Source organism: Poecilia formosa, unplaced genomic scaffold (assembly GCF_000485575.1).
Source record: "Poecilia formosa unplaced genomic scaffold, Poecilia_formosa-5.1.2 Scaffold66, whole genome shotgun sequence".
NCBI classification, from domain to species: Eukaryota; Metazoa; Chordata; class Actinopteri; order Cyprinodontiformes; family Poeciliidae; genus Poecilia; species Poecilia formosa.
This window is the reverse complement of record NW_006800005.1, coordinates 1,619,269-1,641,156: the sequence shown is the minus strand read 5'-3', so window position 1 is coordinate 1,641,156 and position 21,888 is coordinate 1,619,269. Positions and strand designations below refer to the sequence as shown.

The 21,888-nt window shown below is 42.0% G+C and overlaps 3 protein-coding genes across 13 annotated transcripts in view; 1 reads left to right on the top strand and 2 right to left on the bottom strand.

Moving 5' to 3' along the window:
• Positions 1–2,113, bottom strand: part of LOC103139927 (moesin-like) — a 40,721-nt gene extending 38,608 nt beyond the window's left edge. The window contains exon 1 of the mRNA XM_016672790.1: positions 2,025–2,113. The gene's annotated coding sequence lies outside the window, so the exon portion shown is untranslated. The remainder of the gene's footprint in view (positions 1–2,024) is intronic.
• Positions 1,728–8,521, top strand: asb12b (ankyrin repeat and SOCS box-containing 12b). 2 transcript variants are annotated; one of them, XM_016672794.1, is made up of 4 exons: positions 1,728–1,935; positions 2,084–2,377; positions 7,493–8,021; positions 8,094–8,521. In XM_016672794.1, the coding sequence occupies exons 2-4, from the start codon at positions 2,093–2,095 to the stop codon at positions 8,237–8,239; spliced, it is 960 nt and encodes a 319-aa protein (XP_016528280.1). In that variant the 5' UTR covers positions 1,728–1,935; positions 2,084–2,092; the 3' UTR covers positions 8,240–8,521. The 2 variants fall into 2 exon arrangements, with proteins under 2 accessions (XP_016528280.1, XP_007554869.1); XM_007554807.2 differs by having other exon boundaries at positions 1,730–1,935; positions 2,053–2,377.
• A 2,172-nt stretch (positions 8,522–10,693) lies between these two features.
• Positions 10,694–21,888, bottom strand: part of arhgef9a (Cdc42 guanine nucleotide exchange factor (GEF) 9a) — a 56,793-nt gene continuing 45,598 nt past the window's right edge. For 7 of the 10 annotated variants that reach the window (XM_007554797.2, XM_007554798.2, XM_016672785.1 and 4 more), the window contains 4 exons: positions 21,291–21,422; positions 19,555–19,798; positions 19,188–19,256; positions 10,694–15,377 (listed from right to left, as the gene is read on the bottom strand). In XM_007554797.2, coding sequence (XP_007554859.1) covers positions 15,202–15,377; positions 19,188–19,256; positions 19,555–19,798; positions 21,291–21,422 — 621 coding nt within the window. In that variant the 3' untranslated portion in view covers positions 10,694–15,201. Of the gene's footprint in view, positions 15,378–17,199; positions 17,268–19,164; positions 19,257–19,554; positions 19,799–21,290; positions 21,423–21,888 lie in introns of all 10 variants that reach the window. The other 3 variants (XR_001662452.1, XM_016672782.1, XM_016672784.1) reach the window with 3 other exon arrangements.

Genomic DNA, 21,888 nt, shown 5'->3' with positions numbered 1-21,888 from the left:
TAGGTGAAATTGGATAATTTCCACGGCACACCTGACGATCACTCACACGGAACAGTGGTTGAAAAACACTGCTCTAAGCAAAATGACCCACAATTCTTAATAACAGAAGTCTGAAAAATGTGTTACAATCAACCAGTTTCAATCTGGCACTCTAAAACAGAAACTCCAGTGAGTCCAACTAGCTAACTATGCATGGCCCAAAAGTAGCACAGTACATGCATCTTTTTATTTCTCTTTCTCACTGTTTACGTTTTAATGATATACATGATAACAACAGAAACGTAAGTGAATTTTAAAAGAGCTATATCTAGAAGTTAGAGTCCTTGTCAAACGGCGTTTTGACTAAAGTCCGAAAGGTTAGAGTCCTTGTCAAACGGCGTTTTGACTAAAATCCGAAAGGTTAGAGTCCTTGTCAAACGGCGTTTTGACTAAAGTCCGAAAGGTTAGAGTCCTTGTCAAACGGCGTTTTGACTAAAGTCCAAAGGGTTGGAGTCCCAGTTGACGGCGTCTCAACTAAAGTTCTACAGCTTTTTGTTTATCTTTCTCACCGTTTACGTTTTAATGATGTTTTTTTTAAATCTCTTTCTCTTTCTCACTGTTTATTACATGCTGTTTTTATTTTAATTATGTAAAGCACTTTGAAACGCCTTGCTGATGAAATGTGCTATACAAATAAAATTTGATTGATTGATTGATTGATTGATTGATTGATTGATTGATTGATTGATTGGATTCAATGAATACAAATGCATGCCACAGGTTTAAGATTTTACTTTAGTAAAAAAAAAAAAAAAAGCCGCCCACATCTGCTTTTCCTTCCACTTCTAGATAAAATAAAATCTAAATTTACGACACAGACAGAAGTTTGAATTTCGTTTCTGTAACGTGACAAATTGTGAAAAGGTTCAAAGGGTATGAATACAAATGTGTTGCGACACGTTAGAGCAAGAAAAGGATGCCTGGAAGACATTCAGCTGCTCCTGCTTCTGACCCCTGGGTCGGAAGCAGCAGCAGCTGAATGTCAGCAGCTTTATTTATCTATTAAATGAAAAGACGGGGATAGAAATCCAAATATAGATTCTTGTATTTCACTAAAAGATTTGGCAATTCTACATAGAATCGACACTATTTAAAGAGGCAATGCAAGGAAATTAACCGGATTTTGACTACTAAACGGTCAAAATCTGGAATTGTTTTTCAACTCTTGTTCAGTCTCTTGAACAAGAGACAGTGAGCTTGTATCCTCTGATACAGTGAGCTTGTAGCAGAGGACCCTCAAATGTTCGCATCCATTTCATCTGCGTCTTGTGTGTGTGCCCTGACGTATAAGCGGAGCTTGTACGTGGGTTTGAACAATGCCGTAAGTCTGACAGGCTGCCATCTGCGTCAGAGCCTCCTGTCCAAGCATGGGACAGAGAGTAGACGTGGGAGCAGCTGACCGGATTCTCCTAAAGCCCCCCACCGACGGCCTCACAGCTGACAGTTACTAAGTTAGAAGAATCAGGAAGGAACGACAAAAAAATAAATCAATCCAAAAGGATCCAAAAGCATCTCACTTAGTAAAATGTTCTTGTCTAAAACTGTCCACCCGGTGAGGTGATTCTTTAATTTGGTTTTATGTTTGGAAAGGAGGGAGGAGTAAGTCATGCTCTCAAATCACAGTGTCATAGCTGTATCACCTTTCTAATTATAAACCTGAGCCTTCACTCTCCCAGAATGGAAGTTTAGCCAGGCCCCTGTGTGGCCTAAAATTAGCCCCCCAATATACCCCCACTAGTAAGAAGCCTCTACCCCCCCGAATTGTTAACACGCACACACATGCGCACACACACACAGCGGGCCACACTGCAGTTTCTACAACTCTTGGAGGACCTCTCTTGTCTTTGCTTCCTACTTTAACAATGCCAACATCAGCGGGGCTAAAAGCAACTTAAGGTAGGGGTCTCGTCTTTTCTGAGTAATCTGTGAAGTTTGTCTTCTACTGACACACACACAGAAAAGAAAAAAGCAATCAAGCTGCTCACCGTGAGTAAAATCAAAACTGATTTGCAGATGAAGTCGTCCTGACCCCGTCTTTGCTGGGAGTGTGACAATGGCCGTGGGCCAGCCTGTCAACATGAGTCTGATGGACGTATCGAAGATCTTCTCCCTGCTGCAGCCCAAGGAGGAGGACGAGGACGGCGAGCAGGCTCGGGCCTTGAACGACGCCGTGGGCGCCGACGACGCGCCTCTGCTCTCCCAGCTCCTCGCTCAAGAGAAATACCAGCGGTGCATCAATGCTCCGAGCGGCTGGGGGGTCCCGGTGACCCCGCTGCGCACCGCCGCTGCCCTCGGACACCTGAAGTGCCTGGAGGTCCTGTTGGAGCACGGGGCGGAGGTTTGTCGCCGTCACCGGGTGTGTGTTTATTGCTTTTGCTGCCCGGTCAACCCAATTATGAGAAAACACACTCAAATGGAAAAAGAAGTTGGCACCGATCTCCAGATTTATTTATTTATTTTTGGGGGGTATTTTAAGCCCACCGCGATAAATAATTTCGCACGAGCCGTGAATCAAACATCTAAGTATAACGGCGTGCGTAGTGAAGTAATTGCTGCACTTTGTTTACCGAGTGCCATTTCATACCAAAAAGTGCAGTCATCTCGGATGCCTCAACCCGCCGGGGTTAAGTTTGGAGCAACGAAAGCAAGAAAATAAATCATTATTTTAAAGAGCCACTGCATGATTGGTTGAGGAATGCAGTTTAATTATATGTCATATTTTTTGCGCAGAAGTTGAAAAGTGAACAGAAAGCTCCCCAGAAGGCAAAACTATAAATGTAGTTTGACCTCAGAATCAAATATGGCTGCTTTGCAATGAAAAGTATTTGCAGTCAATACAAAAAGAAACTTCAAAAAACGCTTTTTTTTTTTTTTTTTTGCTCTAAGTTGCAGCCTGACGTTAGAGGAGGGGGGTGTATTAAGTGAAATCCACTTTTTGGTGCTTTATGTCACGTTCTAATGTCATCCCCTCGTCAGAAACGTACCTCGAGAGCTTTGCCTCGATTCTTTTCATGTGTGTTCCATTCATGCCATCTAAATGCTCGCTCTCACAAAACGCTGCCTGTTTCCACACAGCTCCAGTCTCCAGGCGAGCTTCCGCCTCACAGAGCGCCCCTCCTCCACCCCTTCTTCTTCTTCTCTCTTTTTTTTTCCTCAACTACATCAGGCTTAGCAGCAGCAGCAGCAATTAAACACCTGGTGGAACTGAGAGTCTGCTGAGCTCATCATAGGAACAGCCTCTCAGTCCAATCCGCCAACGACTGCAAATGAATAACGAGAAGCATATTACGAGGACGCGTTTAAAGGGGCTGCGCGCAAGAAAGTGTAGAAGCTTCTTAAAGAGACAGAGGCGCAATTTCAAGCTGGCAAATTTCAATCCTGAACGTCTTTTAAGTTGCTTTTGATGTACAAGTCATTTTGAAGGTAACATAACTGCACGACTGTGCTATGAAACGACACCTGGATGTCGGCACAATGTGCCTGGAAAATACATAAATGTTCCTTTAAATAGTGCTAAAAAATATATAAGCAGTAGGAAAAATCTTCAAAGTGTGGCTCTACGTTTGTGTTAAGGCTCCCTGATACCCCGAAATTAAATTCAGTGCAACCGTGTTCAGACTTCCCATAACTACTTTTGAACCTCCTACATTTTACATGCACATTATTAGCATTATTAGCTTGCAGTGCAGGGCTTCCCCCTGAAAACCTGCTAATCCCGGTGGTATTGGCAGCCATGCAGCGGCCCACCATGTTTTTGAGTTTTGAGACAGGAAATTTGAAAATATGACCAGATAATACCTAAACATCAACTACAAAGTCTTAAAAGAGGCACATAAAAAAAAAAACACAATTATAGTAAATATACATATTTTGCACTTCGGTTGTTAGCATGTCGACCAGTAAAGACAGGAAGTGGTTGCAGAGTTTTCATTCTCCCTATATGTTCACATACTGACCCTACTGTGTTGCCGTTGTAGTTCTATCCATTTCACCAAAGAGACACTATCACTGTTACCGTTCCATAAATAAACCTATAATAAATAAACCAACCTGGTGGTGGGGGGGAGGGCAGATAAAGCCTGGTGGCCCGCCAGGCTTATGATAGACTGGGGGAAACCCTGTAGTGCTAAACTGAGCATATAACTTAGAAAATCTCACCTGCTTTTATGAAGGTGAAACTGGAAATAAAGTTGAGCTTGAAGTCATTCCCAGATCTAAACCTCCCAACTTTGGAGGTGAACAGAAAGCAGCAGAACAGGAGGCAGCAACACTGGTTTGTCCCTTGTCCTCTGTCATCCTGTTTGTGACAGGCATTCTCAAAGGCTTCCTCACTCTGACTCTCTCTGAGAAGTTCCTGATAAACCACAGATCACAGGGGTGTTTTTTAATAGCTTATCATGTAGGAGGGTTTTGTTTTTTTTTTTTTAGCTTTTTATCTTAATGAGTTTCATTGTATTTACCTCGGAAACAATCAATAGCGAGATTTCTTTCTGCGCACCAAACTTGTGGCACAGTTTGAGAACAATGTGTGTTCTGCATGACTTTGTATCCACATCCCTACAAAGTGAACTGATTAGTTAGAGCCAACACTCCCGGTGAGTGAATCAGCAGTTTTTATCAGTGTTGCTGTCCTCGCTGGTGACCATTAGCTTAGCATATTGCCCCCTCATTAGAAGCTCATTGTGCTGTGGAAGCCTCCCAATGAACTACTTTTTTTTTTCTTTTTTTTATTGTAACAAGCTGCCGAATTCTTGGCCTTATGCACAGCGCTTGCGCAGACTAAACTCTTCCCAAACTTGGACAAACTACTAAAACATGTTCACTTCGATGCTGCATGCTATGGAGCTGTGCAGCGTAACGTTTAAGACTGCTTCAGTGTGTTATATCTTTAATCAGGTATTTCTGACAATAAACATTTTCTATTTATTAAGTGTGGGGTTCTCCCCCCACCCCCCATTTTTGTGGTGAGAAATCCATCAAATTTAGGCAAAGAATCACATGTTTTTCATTGAGTTTGGAGGTGTTTCCACCGATAATTTCAGTGTTTTGATCCCTTAGATATTTGGTCATTTCCTTTTGCCTTGTGGCATGGAGCTCCATTGTGCCGGAAAAATCCGTGATCATCATCAAATTGCTCCCGGATCATTGAGCAAAGTTGCTCTTGGAGGACATTTTGATCCCATTTCTTACTCATGGCACTTAGTAGGCAAAATCATGAGTGAGGTAACTCGCTTGCACATAACAAGAGGCAAGTCCAAACATAAATTGTCTGAAGGCTTCAGTGTCAACGCTAGCATTCACCTTCTTTCCTCCACAGACAAGCATTTTCTCACATCCAGAAGACAACAATCCTGGTGTGTCCTTCTGTGTTTCAGTCTGTCCCCTCCATGTTTTTCTCCTTGAGGAAGAAACACACTAAACCTTAGTTAGCCCTTAGTTAGCTGCAACATGTTTACCTGCCTACTCCTTTTGTTGCAGAGCAATGACGGCAGCACACGTTTTCTTCAAGGTTAAAAAAAAAGACGATTGGCTTCAAACACAAACCAATCGCATGTTCCAAAGCAACTCTTTGACCTCATCATGCAGTCACTGAAGTGATGCTGAAAGGTCATTTAGGGACAGGGCCAAAACAGGTTAAATCAAGCTTTCTGGATTAGGTACAATTTCAATCACTCTTCATAGCAGCCGAGACACAACTCAATCAACTCCCATAAAAACTGAAGGTTATTTCTGTCAGTCTCTGAACTTTTGGACACTACTGTACTCTACTATATGACTAAAGACAAATTAACCATAAATCATATTTCTGGAAAAAAAAATCCTACAAAACAACTTAACAGTTCCAGACAATTTGTTAAATTTTGATATGTGCGTTCTCCAAGGCCCGGTTGTTCCAAAATGTATTGATAAAACCCATTAACAAACTGTTAAAATATTAATAATTAGCAGTCTCTCCATTCAATAAGTAACTTTAACATTCTTTAACTTCTTAAAATATTATTCACATTGAGCAGTCCCTCCACGATTTTGTTTGACGGTAAATGTCACTTTTTGTTGGTGGCCACGTGACATCAAGTAAATCTGAAGCAAAATTGGAGAAGAAGTAAGAAATACTGCCACCTGCAGGTGAGAGTTAGCATCACTTAAATCCAGAGGTTTGACCATTTTTGCGAAAAACTTTGCAGTAAACCCATGTGGAATAAAAAAAAAATGCGCGAAAACGTTCGGGGATGTGTTGATTATGTGCAAGTTTCCGCAGAGGAACTGACTGATGCAATTTGGCTGTAAACAGATTAACAACTGCTTTGATTTCACTGACAAAATATTTAAGCACAAAACCTTTGTAATTGAAGGTTATATTTATGTGTCACTCTCGAGTTGTATACCATTGTAGATCAAAAAATAAAACTGAAATTTTGAGAGTAACTTCAGAAAATTTCAAGGAAAACAATAGAAGTTAAATTAATCTAAAAATCTGAGTTTTTTCTTGCAATGTTTTGACTATTCAAACTCAGACATGTCCATGTTTGTTTTTTTTTTGGCAGAAATTTACTCATTTATTAATAGCTAAGACCCTGATACGCCATACAAAAACCTTAGTGCCGAGTCATTGGGCGAAAGGCGGGTATAACCTAGCCTAGTTAGAAATAAATAAAAATAAAAATAATCAGCTCCTTCCTTGTATTACACTTCACTTCGTGCAGAGGGATTTATTGCTTTCTGGGGGTGTAAATTGTGTTAAGGTCTTGAATTTTACCCACTAGCTAACTGTTGCCCTTTGTGGTATGCTCCAGTTCAGCGTTATAAGCTTACCTGAAATTGCCTGTGCTGTAAACAATCATCGTCCATTGCGAAGGGCCGACCTGGCGTGGCCAACACTGACGGATCGGCTTTGTTCACTTCCTCCGACTTCTTCTTCTTTAGATTTTAATGGCAGCGTGCATCCATTAGTGTTGCACTACTGCCATCTCTTGGATTTTAATACTTATCTTTTCTCAAATTCTCCTAAAGAGACTCGGGGGGCTCTTCGACTAGGGTTGCCAAGGGACCAGTCCCTATATATTTAAAGCCGGGGAGGAGAGAGAGAAAGAGAGACTGCGTTGTGTCCGTTGGTCTTTTACCCAGAAAGCAGCTGGGCACAATATCGCAACACCAATACCGTGAGTGAAACAATAACTGGGGCAGCCTACTATATAAAGTAATCGGGGACCCTCATTTTATTGTTATACATCCACATTTGTGGAATATGGAACGGGTCGCTACATTTAACAGCCAAATGCGGGATGGTTCCGTATTTTAAGGGACGGGTGGCAAACCTACTCAAACCTTTACTGTAGTGAATCGGTGTGTGAATGCAGGGCTTCAGTTTTATGCTTGCTCTACCCTAAAATAACAGAATTTCCTTACAGGAAGTATCATTGCCCTCCCCCTCTCCTTTTCCTTCAAAATCCAGATAGACGTTTTGGATGTGAAGGCCCAGACGCCTCTGTTCACAGCTGTGAGTGGGAAACACTTGGACTGCGTGGCGGCCCTGCTGAAGGCGGGAGCCGACCCCAACGGCAGCCAGTACAACAACTGCTCCCCGGTGCTGACCGCCGCCAGGGAGGGTGACGTAGACACTCTCCGGGAACTGCTGCGGTTTGGAGCCGAGGTGGACGTCCGGCCGAAGGTCCCCGAGTGGGCCTCCAACGCGACATCCTGCAGAGGGCCCCTGTACATCTCAGCCGTTTATGGACACCTGGGCTGCTTTAAGCTGCTCCTGCTGCACGGGGCCAACCCCAACTATAACTGCACGGACGAGAAGATGCTGGCCAGGATCAAGCAACCCAAGACTGTTGTGGAGGTGTGTCTCCGTTACGGGTGTGGGGTGGAGTACATTCAGCTGCTCGTAGACTTCGGGGCAGACGTCTATCTACCTACACTCATTATTGACAAAACTACAAAGCAGAATGAAGCGCTACTGCTGCTGCTCAGAGAGAGAGGTGAGTCTGATACATTTAAATTAAATGCTTCCTTCTGCAAATGGTTCACTGTTGTCATTTTTACCCAAACAGTTTGTCCCAAAACGCTGATGTCACAGGCCCGGCTGGCAATCCGAAGACACATCCCGTTTGCCGACAAGGACCCTGCAATAGACAGTCTGGACATACCTCTCGTCCTGAGGAACTACTTAAAGCACATAAACGCTGAACCTGAGTGATTTTACTTTGAGTTTACCTTTTTTTCTGTTGTTCGATTTTCCTTGTTTGATTTTTTTCCCCTCAAATTTCCTCGATGACCAGGACAAGACAAAAAAAACTGTAGCAGCAGTTTTGTCCTGTCGCACTCCTTGAACTTCTCCACATTTTGTAACTACAACCACACTTTAGTGGTCAGATTTTGAGTGATAGAATAAAACACAAAAAGGAATAATTAGAATGTGGGGGGAAACAGTGATGCATGGTTTTCTACATCTTTGACAAATTAAAATTTTAAAGATGTGGTATTGTTTTTTATTCAACCCCTGAGTCAATGCGTGGTAGAGTCATCTGCTGCTGCTGTAACGGCTACAATTTTTTGTTGTTGTTGTTGTTGTTGTGGTACATCTCCAAAATACTGACATCTTTTGCACTATTTTATAGCTCTGACTCAAGTTCGACAAAAAGTAGAACATGAAGATCCATTTCCATCTTGCTGTTTTGCAAACCTAGAGGGATTTGGTCAAGCTTTAATTGAGACATTCTGGCACAAATTTATTAAAGGTATTCAAGAAAAAAAAAAAACAGTGTACACATTTCAGAATCTTATTTATATCGTTTTCCAATCTGTCCACAATCATGCACTACTTTAATCTATCTCATAAAATAGAAAAATATATTGAATAATGTGGTCATAGTCTAGTTGCACCATCTGGAAAAGTTCATTGTGGAAACATCACGCAGGCTGGTCAGGCTCTTTAGATCTCTGTGTGCGTTTCACCAACTAAGACAAAGGATTATCCAAATGTTGGGGGGGAAAATGTGTGTAAAATGTAACACCGTGTCTGGCCACTAGAGACCACAGTCACACAGCACAATGCTTCTGTCCCCATTAGAGGCTCCTCATGGGCAGCTTGGATCATCCAACCATGGTGTGTTTTTGCATCAGCTTCAAGACCCCACTGAATTTAGACCCAACTGAAAAAAAGACGCACACACGCACACACAGACACAGGCTGTCTGTAGCACACCAGGATGTCTCAGATCTCCGGCAGCAGAAAAGAAGAAGAAGAAAAAAAAAAATCTTGCATCTTTGGACTTCAAAACATCAGGAAGCGGAGTGAACAGCCTACGATTCAGCGTGGCCAAGAGGGAGATACGTTTGCGTAACTCCCCATTACTTATTCATCGCAGCAGAGTCATGTGCAAGCTACCGTTTGTGGCTGGGAGTGTGTTGATTTCTTTTATTTCTGTGACGCGGTCGTGTTTATCTCATGCCCTTTAATCTTTCCTTTGTAACGTCTCCTGGAGTGAGTGTGTCATGTGTTGGAAACAGCTCCTACAAACAGGAGGTGATGTCACGCGACAGGAAACTCAACAACAATGCAACCCCGCCGTCCCCACTCTCACACACACACGCGCACACACACTGATGCCTCGACACGGCGTTCTGTAGAGGTTTTTATTTTCAACAAAAGTACAGCTATATCAGATATGGATTTATTTTTTTTTCTTTACAGCGAAGTACAACATATTCCCAGTGCTTCTGATTACATCAAAACATATAATGTACATACAGTTGACATCTCCACTCTCCCATTCACAGTTTCTGGATTGAATAGGCATTATTTTTCAGGTTTTTATCCATTTCTACAACAAATAAAGGCCAGCAAGAAAGAAAGGAAGGAAAAAAGGTAGAAAGAAAGAAGGAAAGGAAAAAAAAACACTGTTTGCATATGGTGTCAAAAAGATGTGGAGTACATTTTTTGTGACAGAAAAAAAAAAAAAAAAATCCGGACCTCAAACCTGATGGTAATATACAATGAAAAGGTTTGCAAGTGTGGGGATTGAAGTCTTCTCGTTGTCACTGAACACCACATGAATATATGGCTCGTCGAAGACTTTGTACCCTGACTACTCTGAAACAACACAGGACCCTATAATCAGCTGTGAGGAACTACTACTGAAGAGTCGGCGACAGTGCCTTGCAAAAATATCCAAACGTCTTGTACTTTTTTCAAATCATGTCACATTACAACCAGAAACTTCTCTGTACATCATTGGGATTTTATCTGAAAGCTCAACAAAAGGTTATGCCATATTGAGAAGTCATGAAAGCACGGTACACTGCTTATTATTATTATTATTATTTTCTTTTTTATTATTTTTGGGTTTTGCATTTCTCTACAAAACCCAGTTCTTTGGGGATTTGGGGGGGGTTCTTGTTGGACAGAGAACTTTTGCAAACATTAGTTTTAAAATCTTGCAATAAATTCTCAATTGGATTTAAGCCCTGACTTTGACTGGGCCATTTTTGATATTAGCTGCTTCATTGTGGTTGTCCTGAAGTAAGGTAAACCTCCGCTTCAGTTCCAAGCCTGTTTGTTGTCCTGTTCAGCTCCATGTACTCTAAAACCGATGATGAGAAGCATCTCCACAGCATGATGCTGCCACCACCAAGTTTTGCTGTCGATAGCGTGTGTTATTCCTCACAAATATCGCTCCGCATGTCGGCCAGAAAGCTAATTTTTGGTCAGGAGTACATTGCAAATGAGAAAGTTTATGGGTGTTGTTGAGTAATATATTTCTTTTTAGAGTCTTAGATTTTAAATTTAAGCATTTTTCCTGTATACTGCCAAGTTACATCAATGTGAAAGATGCTTATTATTATTTAATTTTTGAGATGCTGTCATTGAATGTAAAGAAAACTACTTTTTAACAGTTTGTTAATAGGTAGTTTTATCAATAGTTTCTGCTACAACTGGCAATTTGAGGACAGTTGTGATCTTGAAATGAAAATGAGACACCCTTGATTTAGGTCATTTATGAAGGTTGGGGGGCGGGGGGTATCATATATATGTCTGCCACACCTTTCAGATTTTTATTTGCGCGAGGCATGTATCGTTCAACCTCAACCTCTCAAGAACACACCGCATTACGTTGGTGTATCAAATAAAATCCCAACAAAGTCAATTAAAGTCAGTAGCTATGATGTCACAAAATGTGCAGAAGCTCAAGATGTTTTCATATTTTTGCTGGGCACTTTGTGCTGAACGTGGATGATTACTGGCTCAAGTTAACTCTGGACTATAGAAACCAAGAATGACAAAAATCTAAGCGTTCTCTAATAGTTTTCTGTCCACTGACTTGGCTTACATGAGCAGAGACAGAAAAAAAAGAAGAAAAAAAAAAACAGACCTCAAAGTGGACAGATGGCTGTCCTTTAGGACTCCTAAAAGGTCAGATTGATAGTTATATAAGAATAAACAAACCCAATATATACATTATTTAAACTGCTTGGCCCAAACTTAATGACCCTAATACTGATAGCAATAAATAGAGTAGTAAATTTTCCATGTCAAGTCATTACTTAAACTAGAGAGAATGATTTCAATGGGTGGACCTAGCTTTAGCTTGTGTAAAGAGGAGGGGGGTGGGGGGTACTCCACGTGTTTTCATGTCTTCTGCTCGACTACAAATCTATACACGAACAGCCGCGATCAGAGCTAACTCCTATTTGGTTCACTGTTGTCATAGAAAAATTATACCCGTTTTGCCTCCGCTTGATGATGGCACTCCAAACGAAACACGATAAAGTCAAATAAAAATAACCAGCAGTCTGCAGTGTGAAGGAAAAGCGTGCTAAACGAAAAGCTACGGATTAAAATACCCATTTTTATCTGGGCACGGAGACCAGCGGTGTCTGTCGTTTCACCTAACAGACGTTTGATTCAGCATGAGAGACTGACATGCTCCTCTAAGTGGCAATAAATAAAAACAAAAACCCCAAACCAAACAAAACACAGGCTACAACTTTGGAGCGTGAAGTGAGCAGGATACAGGTGGACAGAGACAACAACTCCCTTTAGTGAGATGGCATGGCTTCACGAATGAATGGTTCCGCTATGAGGGGAGGGGAAAGAAAGAAAGAAAAAAAAAACAAATAGAAGAGAAAAGAAAAGCGTTCGGAAGTTCGATGAACGTAAATAATCCGTTAAGAGTTGGCTTAAGTCTCATGCAAAATATTGGATGCCACAAGCATGCATTTACCTGGGTACTGAGGTCTACCGCACGCTAGAACTGGAACAACATTCGTCTCCAACGCAAAATATCCAAATATATGATCTGTTCTTTTTACACTATTTACAGAGTGTAGCAGATAAAGTTAAAATAGATGACTTCTTTCGGTTCATAACTCACTATTAATAATATACTCTGAAATGTGAAGTCTAACTTGAGTAACGTGAATCGGTTTCCTACTCTAAACTCAAATCAAATCCTCTTTCTGCGAGATATATAGATAACAAAATGGAACTCTACGTAGCTGGAATTAGAACAAAACTTCCTCTCTGTGCAAGTTGATTGCAGCTATGCGAGTGTAACACAAAATAATAACAATAATAAAGTGTTTCAAAGTGTTTCAGTCAGACAACACTGTAACTACTGGAGCGGGGGGAGGAGGTGGGGAGGGAGGGAGGGAGGAGAAAGGCCTGACCAATTGTCGGATTTGTTGGGAGTTTTGGTGCACTGGGAGTTGGAGTGGGGGCGGGAGTCGGGGGTTCGGTGGGGTGGAGGGAGGGGATGAGGAATTCCCAGTGTGTGGACGAGAAGAAGAGAGAAAGGAAGAAATGCACCGAAGGGAAAATACATGACTAATTCAAATCTGCCAGTGAAAACTGAATAGATAATCACTAGTGGAATGCTGGAAGGCACTGTTAGATAGCATCTCTCTTCTCCGCAGCAGAACGGGCCAGCAAGTGATTGTGCATTTGTGTATGTAGGTGTGCGTGTGCGTGTGTGTGTGTGGTGTTGATCTGACGGGGCGGTGAGTAAGGGGCGAGGAGGGTGGTGGTGGTGGATAGGTGTAGCACGGGACCTGAGGTTATCATGGCCTGGGAACCATTTCTTTTTGCTGTGCCAGGCATGAGAGTTAATCTTCCAAGACAATCTCACCGGGAGCCATCTCTACAGACACCAGCAGCCGACTCACCCGTTTCTCAACTTCCTTTACTGAAACAGAAACTGCACGGCATACAAAGCAAGCCCAAGGTCTCGTTTTCCCATAGGTTATAAGGCCCGTAAGAAGGCAAACAAAATGACACAGGACGATATTTATCTCTTCCATAGAAAACCGTAAGTGATTAGTGAAGATATATAATGATATATCACATTGCACAATTGTCATACTGTATATGCACTGTCCATCGGGTGGTAGAATCCAACACAAAATGTACTTCTGAGGTCAAAACATGATCACACGGCATGGACACATGGTTCACTTACATTCCTGGAGTAGAATTACGCCTTCGTGATGAGCGTCAATCGTTCTTCTTTTGTTTTGTTTTTTTCTTTTCCCCTCCTCAGATATCCTCCCTTATCTAAACGCCTCGCCAGGAGGACGCGGCGCGCGGCGAGGATCTCTCTCCCAAAGCAGCTGCAGGGACTTTGTTGATTAAACAAATCAATCTGATCGGGGGCTCGGTCCTTTGTAAATCACTTAACGGTTGCCGGAGCTAACTGCCAGAAACACGGATCAGATCTGGAAAGCGACGTGAAGGAAAAGGGAGGGGGGGGAGATTCAAAGTGTTAAGAGATTAATGAATCTGTCGGGAGGGAAGGTGCATGCTACAGATTAAATACACCTTTTCGTTCCCCCTCCCATCGTGGTATTGGCTTGTTTTAAAAATCCGAACAGACTCCGAATGTCCTTAACCAGTGAACCGGTTGGGATCCTGGCTAATTTCTCCTCTCTGTAGCATTGCATATTTGTATCCCTTGTACTGAAATAAGAGCAGAAGAACTCAGACTGGATATATTTAACAGTGTGAACACTACAAAATCAACTCAAGAAGTCCGTTTTTTTGTTGGTTTTTTTTTTGTTTTTTTTTGCTTTGTTTTTTTTCTTTTTGGACCTTGGCCGATGCATCAACTTGACTTTTACTGCTCATTTCTGGAGGTAGGCTGTGCTCTTTTCCAAACACCCAGTAAGCTGCCAGCACAGTGCTACAGGGGTGGTCTCTGGGGAGAGTGGCGGCGTGGGGGGACTGTGACGCGAGGCAGGCCGACCGTACCCTGCCTATATCCTGCTCGCAGACGGCTCATCTGAGCGGGACGCGCTGAGCATCGCTGTGAGCCGATGTGAATACCCTGTCACGAGCAACTGGCGAGGGGATGTAAATATTCTATTGATGTTCCGACTATTGATTTGTTCCCTGACCTGTCATATCATGGCCGATGGCAGGTTTCCAAAAGAATGAAACTCTTCCTCTGCGAGGAAGAAGCTGAGCAGGTGGACCGGGAGATAGAGAGGACAAGAGGAGCAGGAAGAGAAGACTTGGAGGCAGACATTAAAAAAAAAAAATAAAAATAAATAAAACGGAGAGGGGCTTTCATAAGTAAGTGTGGATGGATGGTTTCAGTGGAGCGGCGACGGCCTGATCCGTCTGGGATTGTCGAGCTGGGCGGGTCCTGAGCGCATCGGGTTCCCGTGTCATCCGTCGAGCTCACATTCAGAGGGATCGCGGCGCGGCAAGGTCTCGCTCCCACGAGGACCGACCCAGCTTAACCTCGAAGGCTTGCTATTTCCAGAAGATGACGATGATGATGATGACAACGACGATGGGCTCAAAACAAAATCATTTAACAATCTTAATAACTCCAGAACATTCAGAAGGTGTGAATGTGCAGAATCGGAGGGATAAAGTCTGTGACAGCAGAGTCAGCTGGAGAAGAAGCGTGATGACGTTACTAACAAAGAAGAATTGTTGTAAAGGTGTGTCTTTTTTTTTTTTATCCTCAATTTTGAAATTCAAGTCTCAAAGTCCTCTTGGTGTTTCCGATCAAATCATATAGTAACATTGGTCCTTAACTTCAGAGTCTCCTGTGTGTTTGTGGTGGTTGTGTTTTCTTCATCATGGGACGTAATCATCCAGTGTTTAGTGCTTCTAAGAAAAATAGCTGGTCCTTCAGAAGAGTCTGTGTTTCTCTATTTCTTAAATGGAGCTAATCTACTAAAATTCTGCCAGAAAGGCCCCTGGCCTCTCTTGGATTGACTGAATTCAAAAACCTCTCCTTGTGCCATGTCCTCCGTTACCTCATACTGCCCCGCGCTGAGGGGGTCCTGCGGGGGCGGGTATGAGGGGGGCGTGCACCTGTTTACACCTGGGAAGGCAGGCGCAAATAAAAACAAGCAAGGGGTTCAAGGGATTTTGGGGGGTGGGGATTGAGATAGGGTAAGGAAGCGGTGCAGATCACAAAGCAGAAAAGAGAAGAAGAAAGAAGAAGAAAAAGAAGAAGAAGGAGAAGAAGGAGGGAGGCAGCAAAGGGGAAACATCATCAGTTTCATGTATGAAACAGGCAAAACAACTAGAGATGCAGCGATAAACCGGCTGGTGGCCAGACTGCCCCGAAACAGAAAAATCCAATCGTTTTCCGATCACTCGAACGCAACCGCATTGTGCTGACAATGAGACTCTTCAGTGTGGACGCCGTTACTGAACGGAGGAGAGACTCAAACTATTTTCAGTATCAGACAGGTGTTTAAGTAGGGAGTCAGAAAAAGTAGATTGAAAAGAAAAATGTTTTCTTCAGTTTGTTCACACGTCAAAGAAAAAACAAGTTTGAGAGGGCGAGACTTTCAGCGGATAACAGCAATGCTATTTTATTCTTTCGCTGAGTTTGGAAATGTTGGCACATTTTTGAAAATCACATTGTTGAAGTAAGAATCTGCATTTTTATGTATCCTATTGCTAATATACAATGCTGAACGCCATAATTATCTCTCTTTGACCAAGAAATAATAGTAAAAGCCTGTTTTACGTGACTGCTCTGTTATGTGATTCTGTAATATCACCTCTGCTCCTAATAAAGTTAACTAAAAAATGGTCAGCTATCTCTATATATCTATGATTCATTTAGTTTTCAAGTCAAGATGTCACACTGTTACAGATATTAATTTGTTTTGAGGCCAATAACGCTATTAAATTGTACATTTCTTTAATTTATGCTTTTATCTGTCGGCTCTTTGAGATTAACTACAATATTCAAAGTACCGAAATGGTTGGTAAATAAAAAAGAAAACAGAATAAAAAAAATAGATTTAGCAATATAAACAAACCCTGACAACGTGCAATGTTACACAGAGTTATTGGAATCGATTAACACTGTTGTCGCCAGGTTCACGTTTTACGCAAGTCGGAATCTGGCCACCAAAACTTTAACCGGTGCATCTCGGACAACACCACAACATCAAGTCATGCTTCACACAGAAAACAGGCACGCAGGCGAACAAGATTAGCTACCAGTTATCATTCCGGCATATTTAATCTCGAGACATGATACACTTTGGTCAAAACGATGAAAGCTGAATCGGCAGAAATGTGAAATTCAGCTGCAGCGATGACACAGTGGAGGACGGCGACGTTATTCAAACAAACTCTGAGGCAGCGCAACAGGAGAACTGACAGGTTCCACCTGAAATGATCAAGACACCAAGCGTCTGGAGTCTGTTCTTCCGAGTTTGTTGTCTGCGCCTTTGTTTGAATAGCACCGTTTGACACTTACACACACTACACACACACACACAGGTGGAGAAAGTAGAGCCAACAGAAAGCATTTTAATATGCACTAATCTACAGTCTACGGTGTCGTTGAGCTACAGTCTACAAGCATCACAGCTATGCTAGTAGGAGTAAGGAATCAGAATTTGAAGATGAAATATTGAAAAAGTTGCCATGGCATCTTAACAAAACAAATCAAAGAGATGAGAAACGGTGTCTTCCGTTTTAGCAGTCGGAGAGGTTGGATCTATTTGTGTTAGTAGAGGCTGTTTATCTTGGATTGTCAAGATAATGCTTGTAAACAGATTGGACAGTGATTGCATGCTCCAGTGCCAACGTTATAAACACAACACCTTCCAATGCTGCTTAGCAGTTGCCATGGCATCTTATTGTGCTAGCTCTAAGGAAAACTCTAATGCATATACCTTTATCATTTTCAAACCATGTCCATACAACATGGCCCTCTTTCTCAAGATGAAATCTATAAATGAATCTGAAATTCAAGAAAGTACTTCACCTTGTGCCAGCCACGTACACATACAGCACTTAGAAACACACAACATTTACTTCTCACAGACATCTACGGGGAAAGGGGGGTTCCTAGCATCAGAGAGAACATTCCAGCTCTAGTTATTACTTCATCGATACCTTAAATGGATGGTCATGCTTATCTGGCAAGAACATCAGTAATGGTAAATGTACAAACATCTAGCCTGGCAGTTTAAATGGCTAAATCTTAAAGGACTGATGCCAGCAAGTCAGGGCATGTGGGTGCTCCGTCCGGTTGGAGGAAAAACGGGTTTCTTTGATGTGTTCTTCTGCTACCGAACTCACCGTTGCATGTTCGGTAGATGTCCCCGTCCCAGTGACATGGACAAAAGGCGTAGTGCCGAAATCCTCGCTCCAATTCGCCACACTGTGTCGTGGCAACATTACGCTGCATTTACAGGCGATGGGAAGCTACACCAAACACCTTTTAGCTCAGAGAGGGAGAGAAACGCGTCTGGAGTGGTGCTGCTATTAATGGCGTCTAGACAAGCGTGACACAGGACCCACATGTCCTGAAGACTGGGATCATCCTTTAAACTTCATGCAAACAGCCCTCTGTCTTTTCATTGATGCTTAACGGCTGCTTTTCCAACTTGTGCTGCTGACTAAGGCTCGACTCAGACGGAAGACGTTAGACATGCAGCACCCTCCATGATTGTTGGCATCCCTGGAAAACGTGTGGGAAATGCTCCGAAATAAATTCATGCTTCTTTGCAGGAGAATAATCTCACATTTGGACTTGATTTGAAGTTTTTTAGTGATTGTTTTAAGCAGAATAACCGGTTCTGAAATTGCTTGCAACCCGGGGGTTAATAGTTAGAAGAGCCTCAATTGCCAATAGGGCAGCAATTTGCCTGCTTACTTAAAATAGGGAGAACATGCAGAGAGGCGGATCTTTGACTACTCCTCTCTGCAGAATCTGGAGCCTGTTGTATATAATCTCCTCTCTTCAGATCACCTCAGGTTTTCTATGGGACTGAGATGGCTTTGGACAGAAGGTAATTTTAGATTTGTGACTGTAGAACAGGAAAGGCTTTTTTATTTTGTTAACCAATGGGTGTGTGGATAGTGTTCAGTGGTAGCTATGGAGACCTGGTGACCCCAAAGTGCGTCTTGTTGCAGCCAAAAACCAACATGCTATTTGTTTTTGCCTGCCTCTGGTACACAAGTCCATAAAGTTCATTAGGTGATTCTGTTGTGTGCCAAAACAAAAGGAAATGATTAGAAGTGCAGCGTGGCCTCTCATAACCTGTCATTATCCAATCATTGGAGTTTTTCGGGGTTTTTTTTTTTACTTTTCTTATCATCCTGCTTACTTTGCATAAAGTAAAAACACAAACAGGTCATTGAGACGCTTTGTTTCTCACAGAGTCACTTTAAACTTTTAATCGATGCTCTGACTGTAGATATGTAGCGTTTTAGTTCCTCACTTGTATCAAGATTTTACATTTATTTGATCAAAATTGGTAGGAGTGACTAAAAATAAAAAATAAAAAAAAATCACCACAAGATAAACGTAAAGGTCGGATTTTTCTTCCATTTCTCAGTGTGAGATTATGCTGCTGCAAAAAAACTTAAATTGATTTATTTTAAGGTTTTTCACACGTTTGCTACTGGTGCCAACAAGAGTGGAGGGCGCTGTAGTACAACGAGTAACCATAATCTCTTGACTGTTCTGGGTTACTGGGTCCAAGACTGGCCTATTTCCACTCAGAAACAAGGCATGTGTTAAACGGGGTGCAGGAAGTAAAAAAGGAGAGCAGGTTATTAAAGACAGAGTAAACAGCGATGAGAAGACAGAGTAGATCAGTGAGGAGAACAAAACAAAAAGGGAAAATCACCTGGTATCTTCTTGTTGCCTCACCTTTCTGTTTGGTCACCTTTCTCACTGTCATGGCTGCCTGTCGCTTCTGGTACTCAGAGATCTCAAAACCTAAACAGCAGCACAGGAATTTGGTCAGACATCAACGGAGGTCGACTGGAGCAAAGGTTGTCTTTTACAGAAGCGGAAACAGATTTGAATTAAGTCAGAGACAAATCAAAAACCTTCTGCAGTTCTGATGACGCATCTTTTATGAGTCATTTGTTTCGTCCTGAAGAGAATCCAGCAAGTCTGATCTAGCGTTGGTTTGTTACGGTGATTTTTTTTTGTTGTTATTTTGGGTTTTTATTTGCAACTTTATATGAAACAATCGAACCTACACTGGAAGCTACAGCGGGTGTGTGATTACCAATTTTCTCGTCCTCTTGCACCATCTTCCGCTCTTCGTGGAAGGCCCTGAGCCAGCGGATCTTCTCTTCGGGCTTTTTGGCCAGGAAGATGTGGATCTCCTCGCTGTCTTTGTTGAACAACTTGAAAGCATTCTTAACGCTGACGTTAAAGTCGTCGTCCCGGCCGTCGATGGCGTCCCGAACTTCGTAGCGATCCATGTCGATGCGGCCCTTGTAGTAGAGTATGTCCCGACGTATCAGGTCCTGGAGAGGAGCGAGAGAAGGGTTTCAGTGTCAACGTAAAGGAGGATAAATACAAATGGGCACTTTCCAGATTTTATTTTGTAAATAGGTCTGCCACCATAACAAGAAATTGTCCCAGTAATTATTGTGGTAAACATTAATGTTGTTTTGAGATCATTTTCAAGTGTTATAATGATAGTGGTGTAAGAATGCATGTTCATCCTCTCAAAGACCGATAAACTTTAATTTTGTAACTGGAAGATTTTTTTAAATATTCAAAATAAAACATGACAACCAAAAACAACAACAAAAAAAACCCTCTTACAACCGAAGTCATAGATAAAATTGATTATAATGTCTCTGTAAACAAAATACTAATCACCAAAATGGAAATTATTGAGCTAATCTTAATTTATTATGCCATTAATTGATCAGTTGCTTATTACAACAGGCTTATTTGCAGCAAAATTTAAAATCCCGTTTTATTTTCCTCCTGGTTCAGCATTAAGCATCTCTTTCTCTTCTTCATCTCATAAAATCCAAAATACAACACTATCCTTTTGAAAACGTGAAAGAGCAAATGCAAATTTGTTCTGCATTCTCCAAACCAAAAAAAACCCCAATTCTTTAAGCCTCTTTACCTTGAAAAAAAGAAGGCAAACTATTTATTAATTACCATAGAGAGATAAATGCAGATGTTGCGTCGATTATTGTAATATGCGACGAAGAGGTACAGGAGTACAAAATGCTTCTCCTCTGATGCTACTGAGGGGATGGCAGGATCTCGAGCACACGTTGTACTGAGGATGCTGGATATTAAATAATCAGAAAATAGACTGGAATTTATAATTTAGAGCATATTGAGGCAGAATCCACACAGGGAGGAAAAGAACAGTTACATAAAGACCTAGCAAAATACCGGGGTTAATTTTGAGTGCCAGAGAGTCTCAGCTGAGGGAACTGAAGGGTGGAAAAACAGAAGGACAACATGTCTATTTTCCTTTTCATTTTTTTTTTCCATGTGTCTGCGCTGTGATGAAACTGTTGCTCCTCTGCCTGTGTTAATGCAGTGATCTGGCTCCTGTGTGTGTGTGTGTCTGTGTGTGTGTCCATCTGCATTTGTGTCTCCATCTCGGTGAGTGTATCGAGTCCATCCGAGCGTAAACATTCGTTTGACAGGAAGAATAACAGCCCAAGTGCATTAGAGCCCAAACGACCACAGCTCCCATTTTGTGAAATGCGCCGAGGATTTGAATGCGTCTTCCCAGAGGACTGGTGTGTCTCATGCAGCGTTATGTAATCTATTTTCAACTCCTCACTAAGGTTGTATGAAGTCACACTGTGTTCAAGCATCCCCTCTTCGCCAGCCATGTGATACCGCAACTCGCTGGAGCACAAACTGGGGATTTATGTGTTCGCAGCCGGCTTGTTTACAGCCATACAGGCGTAGAAATAAAAAAAGAAGTTGAAATAGACAAAAACAAAAAAGAAAAGAAAAAGAAAAAGCGCTTACCTTCTTACAGAGCACCAGCTGGTGATCAAAGAGGAAGAAGACTCGCTGCTGGCTGCGTCCATACGGCTGATAGATCCATGACAACTCCCCGGTGTAGATAAGCTCAGAGCTCCTGTCTAAAATATCATCTCCCTAGATACAACCACAGAAAAACTTAACTAATTAAAGGGACACTGGTACTTAGTACACTTACAGTCAATTTACTAATTATAGCTGCACTTTCTCAGCCTTTGGAAGGCACTTATGTAATGGTTTTTGTGGCTCCGAGGGAGCTTTCAGATGTCTGAGCTGTCATAAAATGGGAGCTAGCCACTGAGTTGCAACTCGAGAAAAACAAAAGCATCAAACGTGACCTTTAGCTCGCTTTCTCTTCTAGGTACTATTGTGATTTTCTCTTAAATCAGTAATATTTATTAATATCATCATGTAAAAACAGTTTTTGAAGACTTTTCCTTTTGATAATTTCACATATTTTTTACTATAATCTCTTCTCCTTCCTGTGCAGCAGTTGCTACGACAACCCCAGGTAGGCATGGACCAGGTATCGGTATCAAGGTAGGCAAAACATTTAAAACGTTACCAATTCAAAACCCTTAAA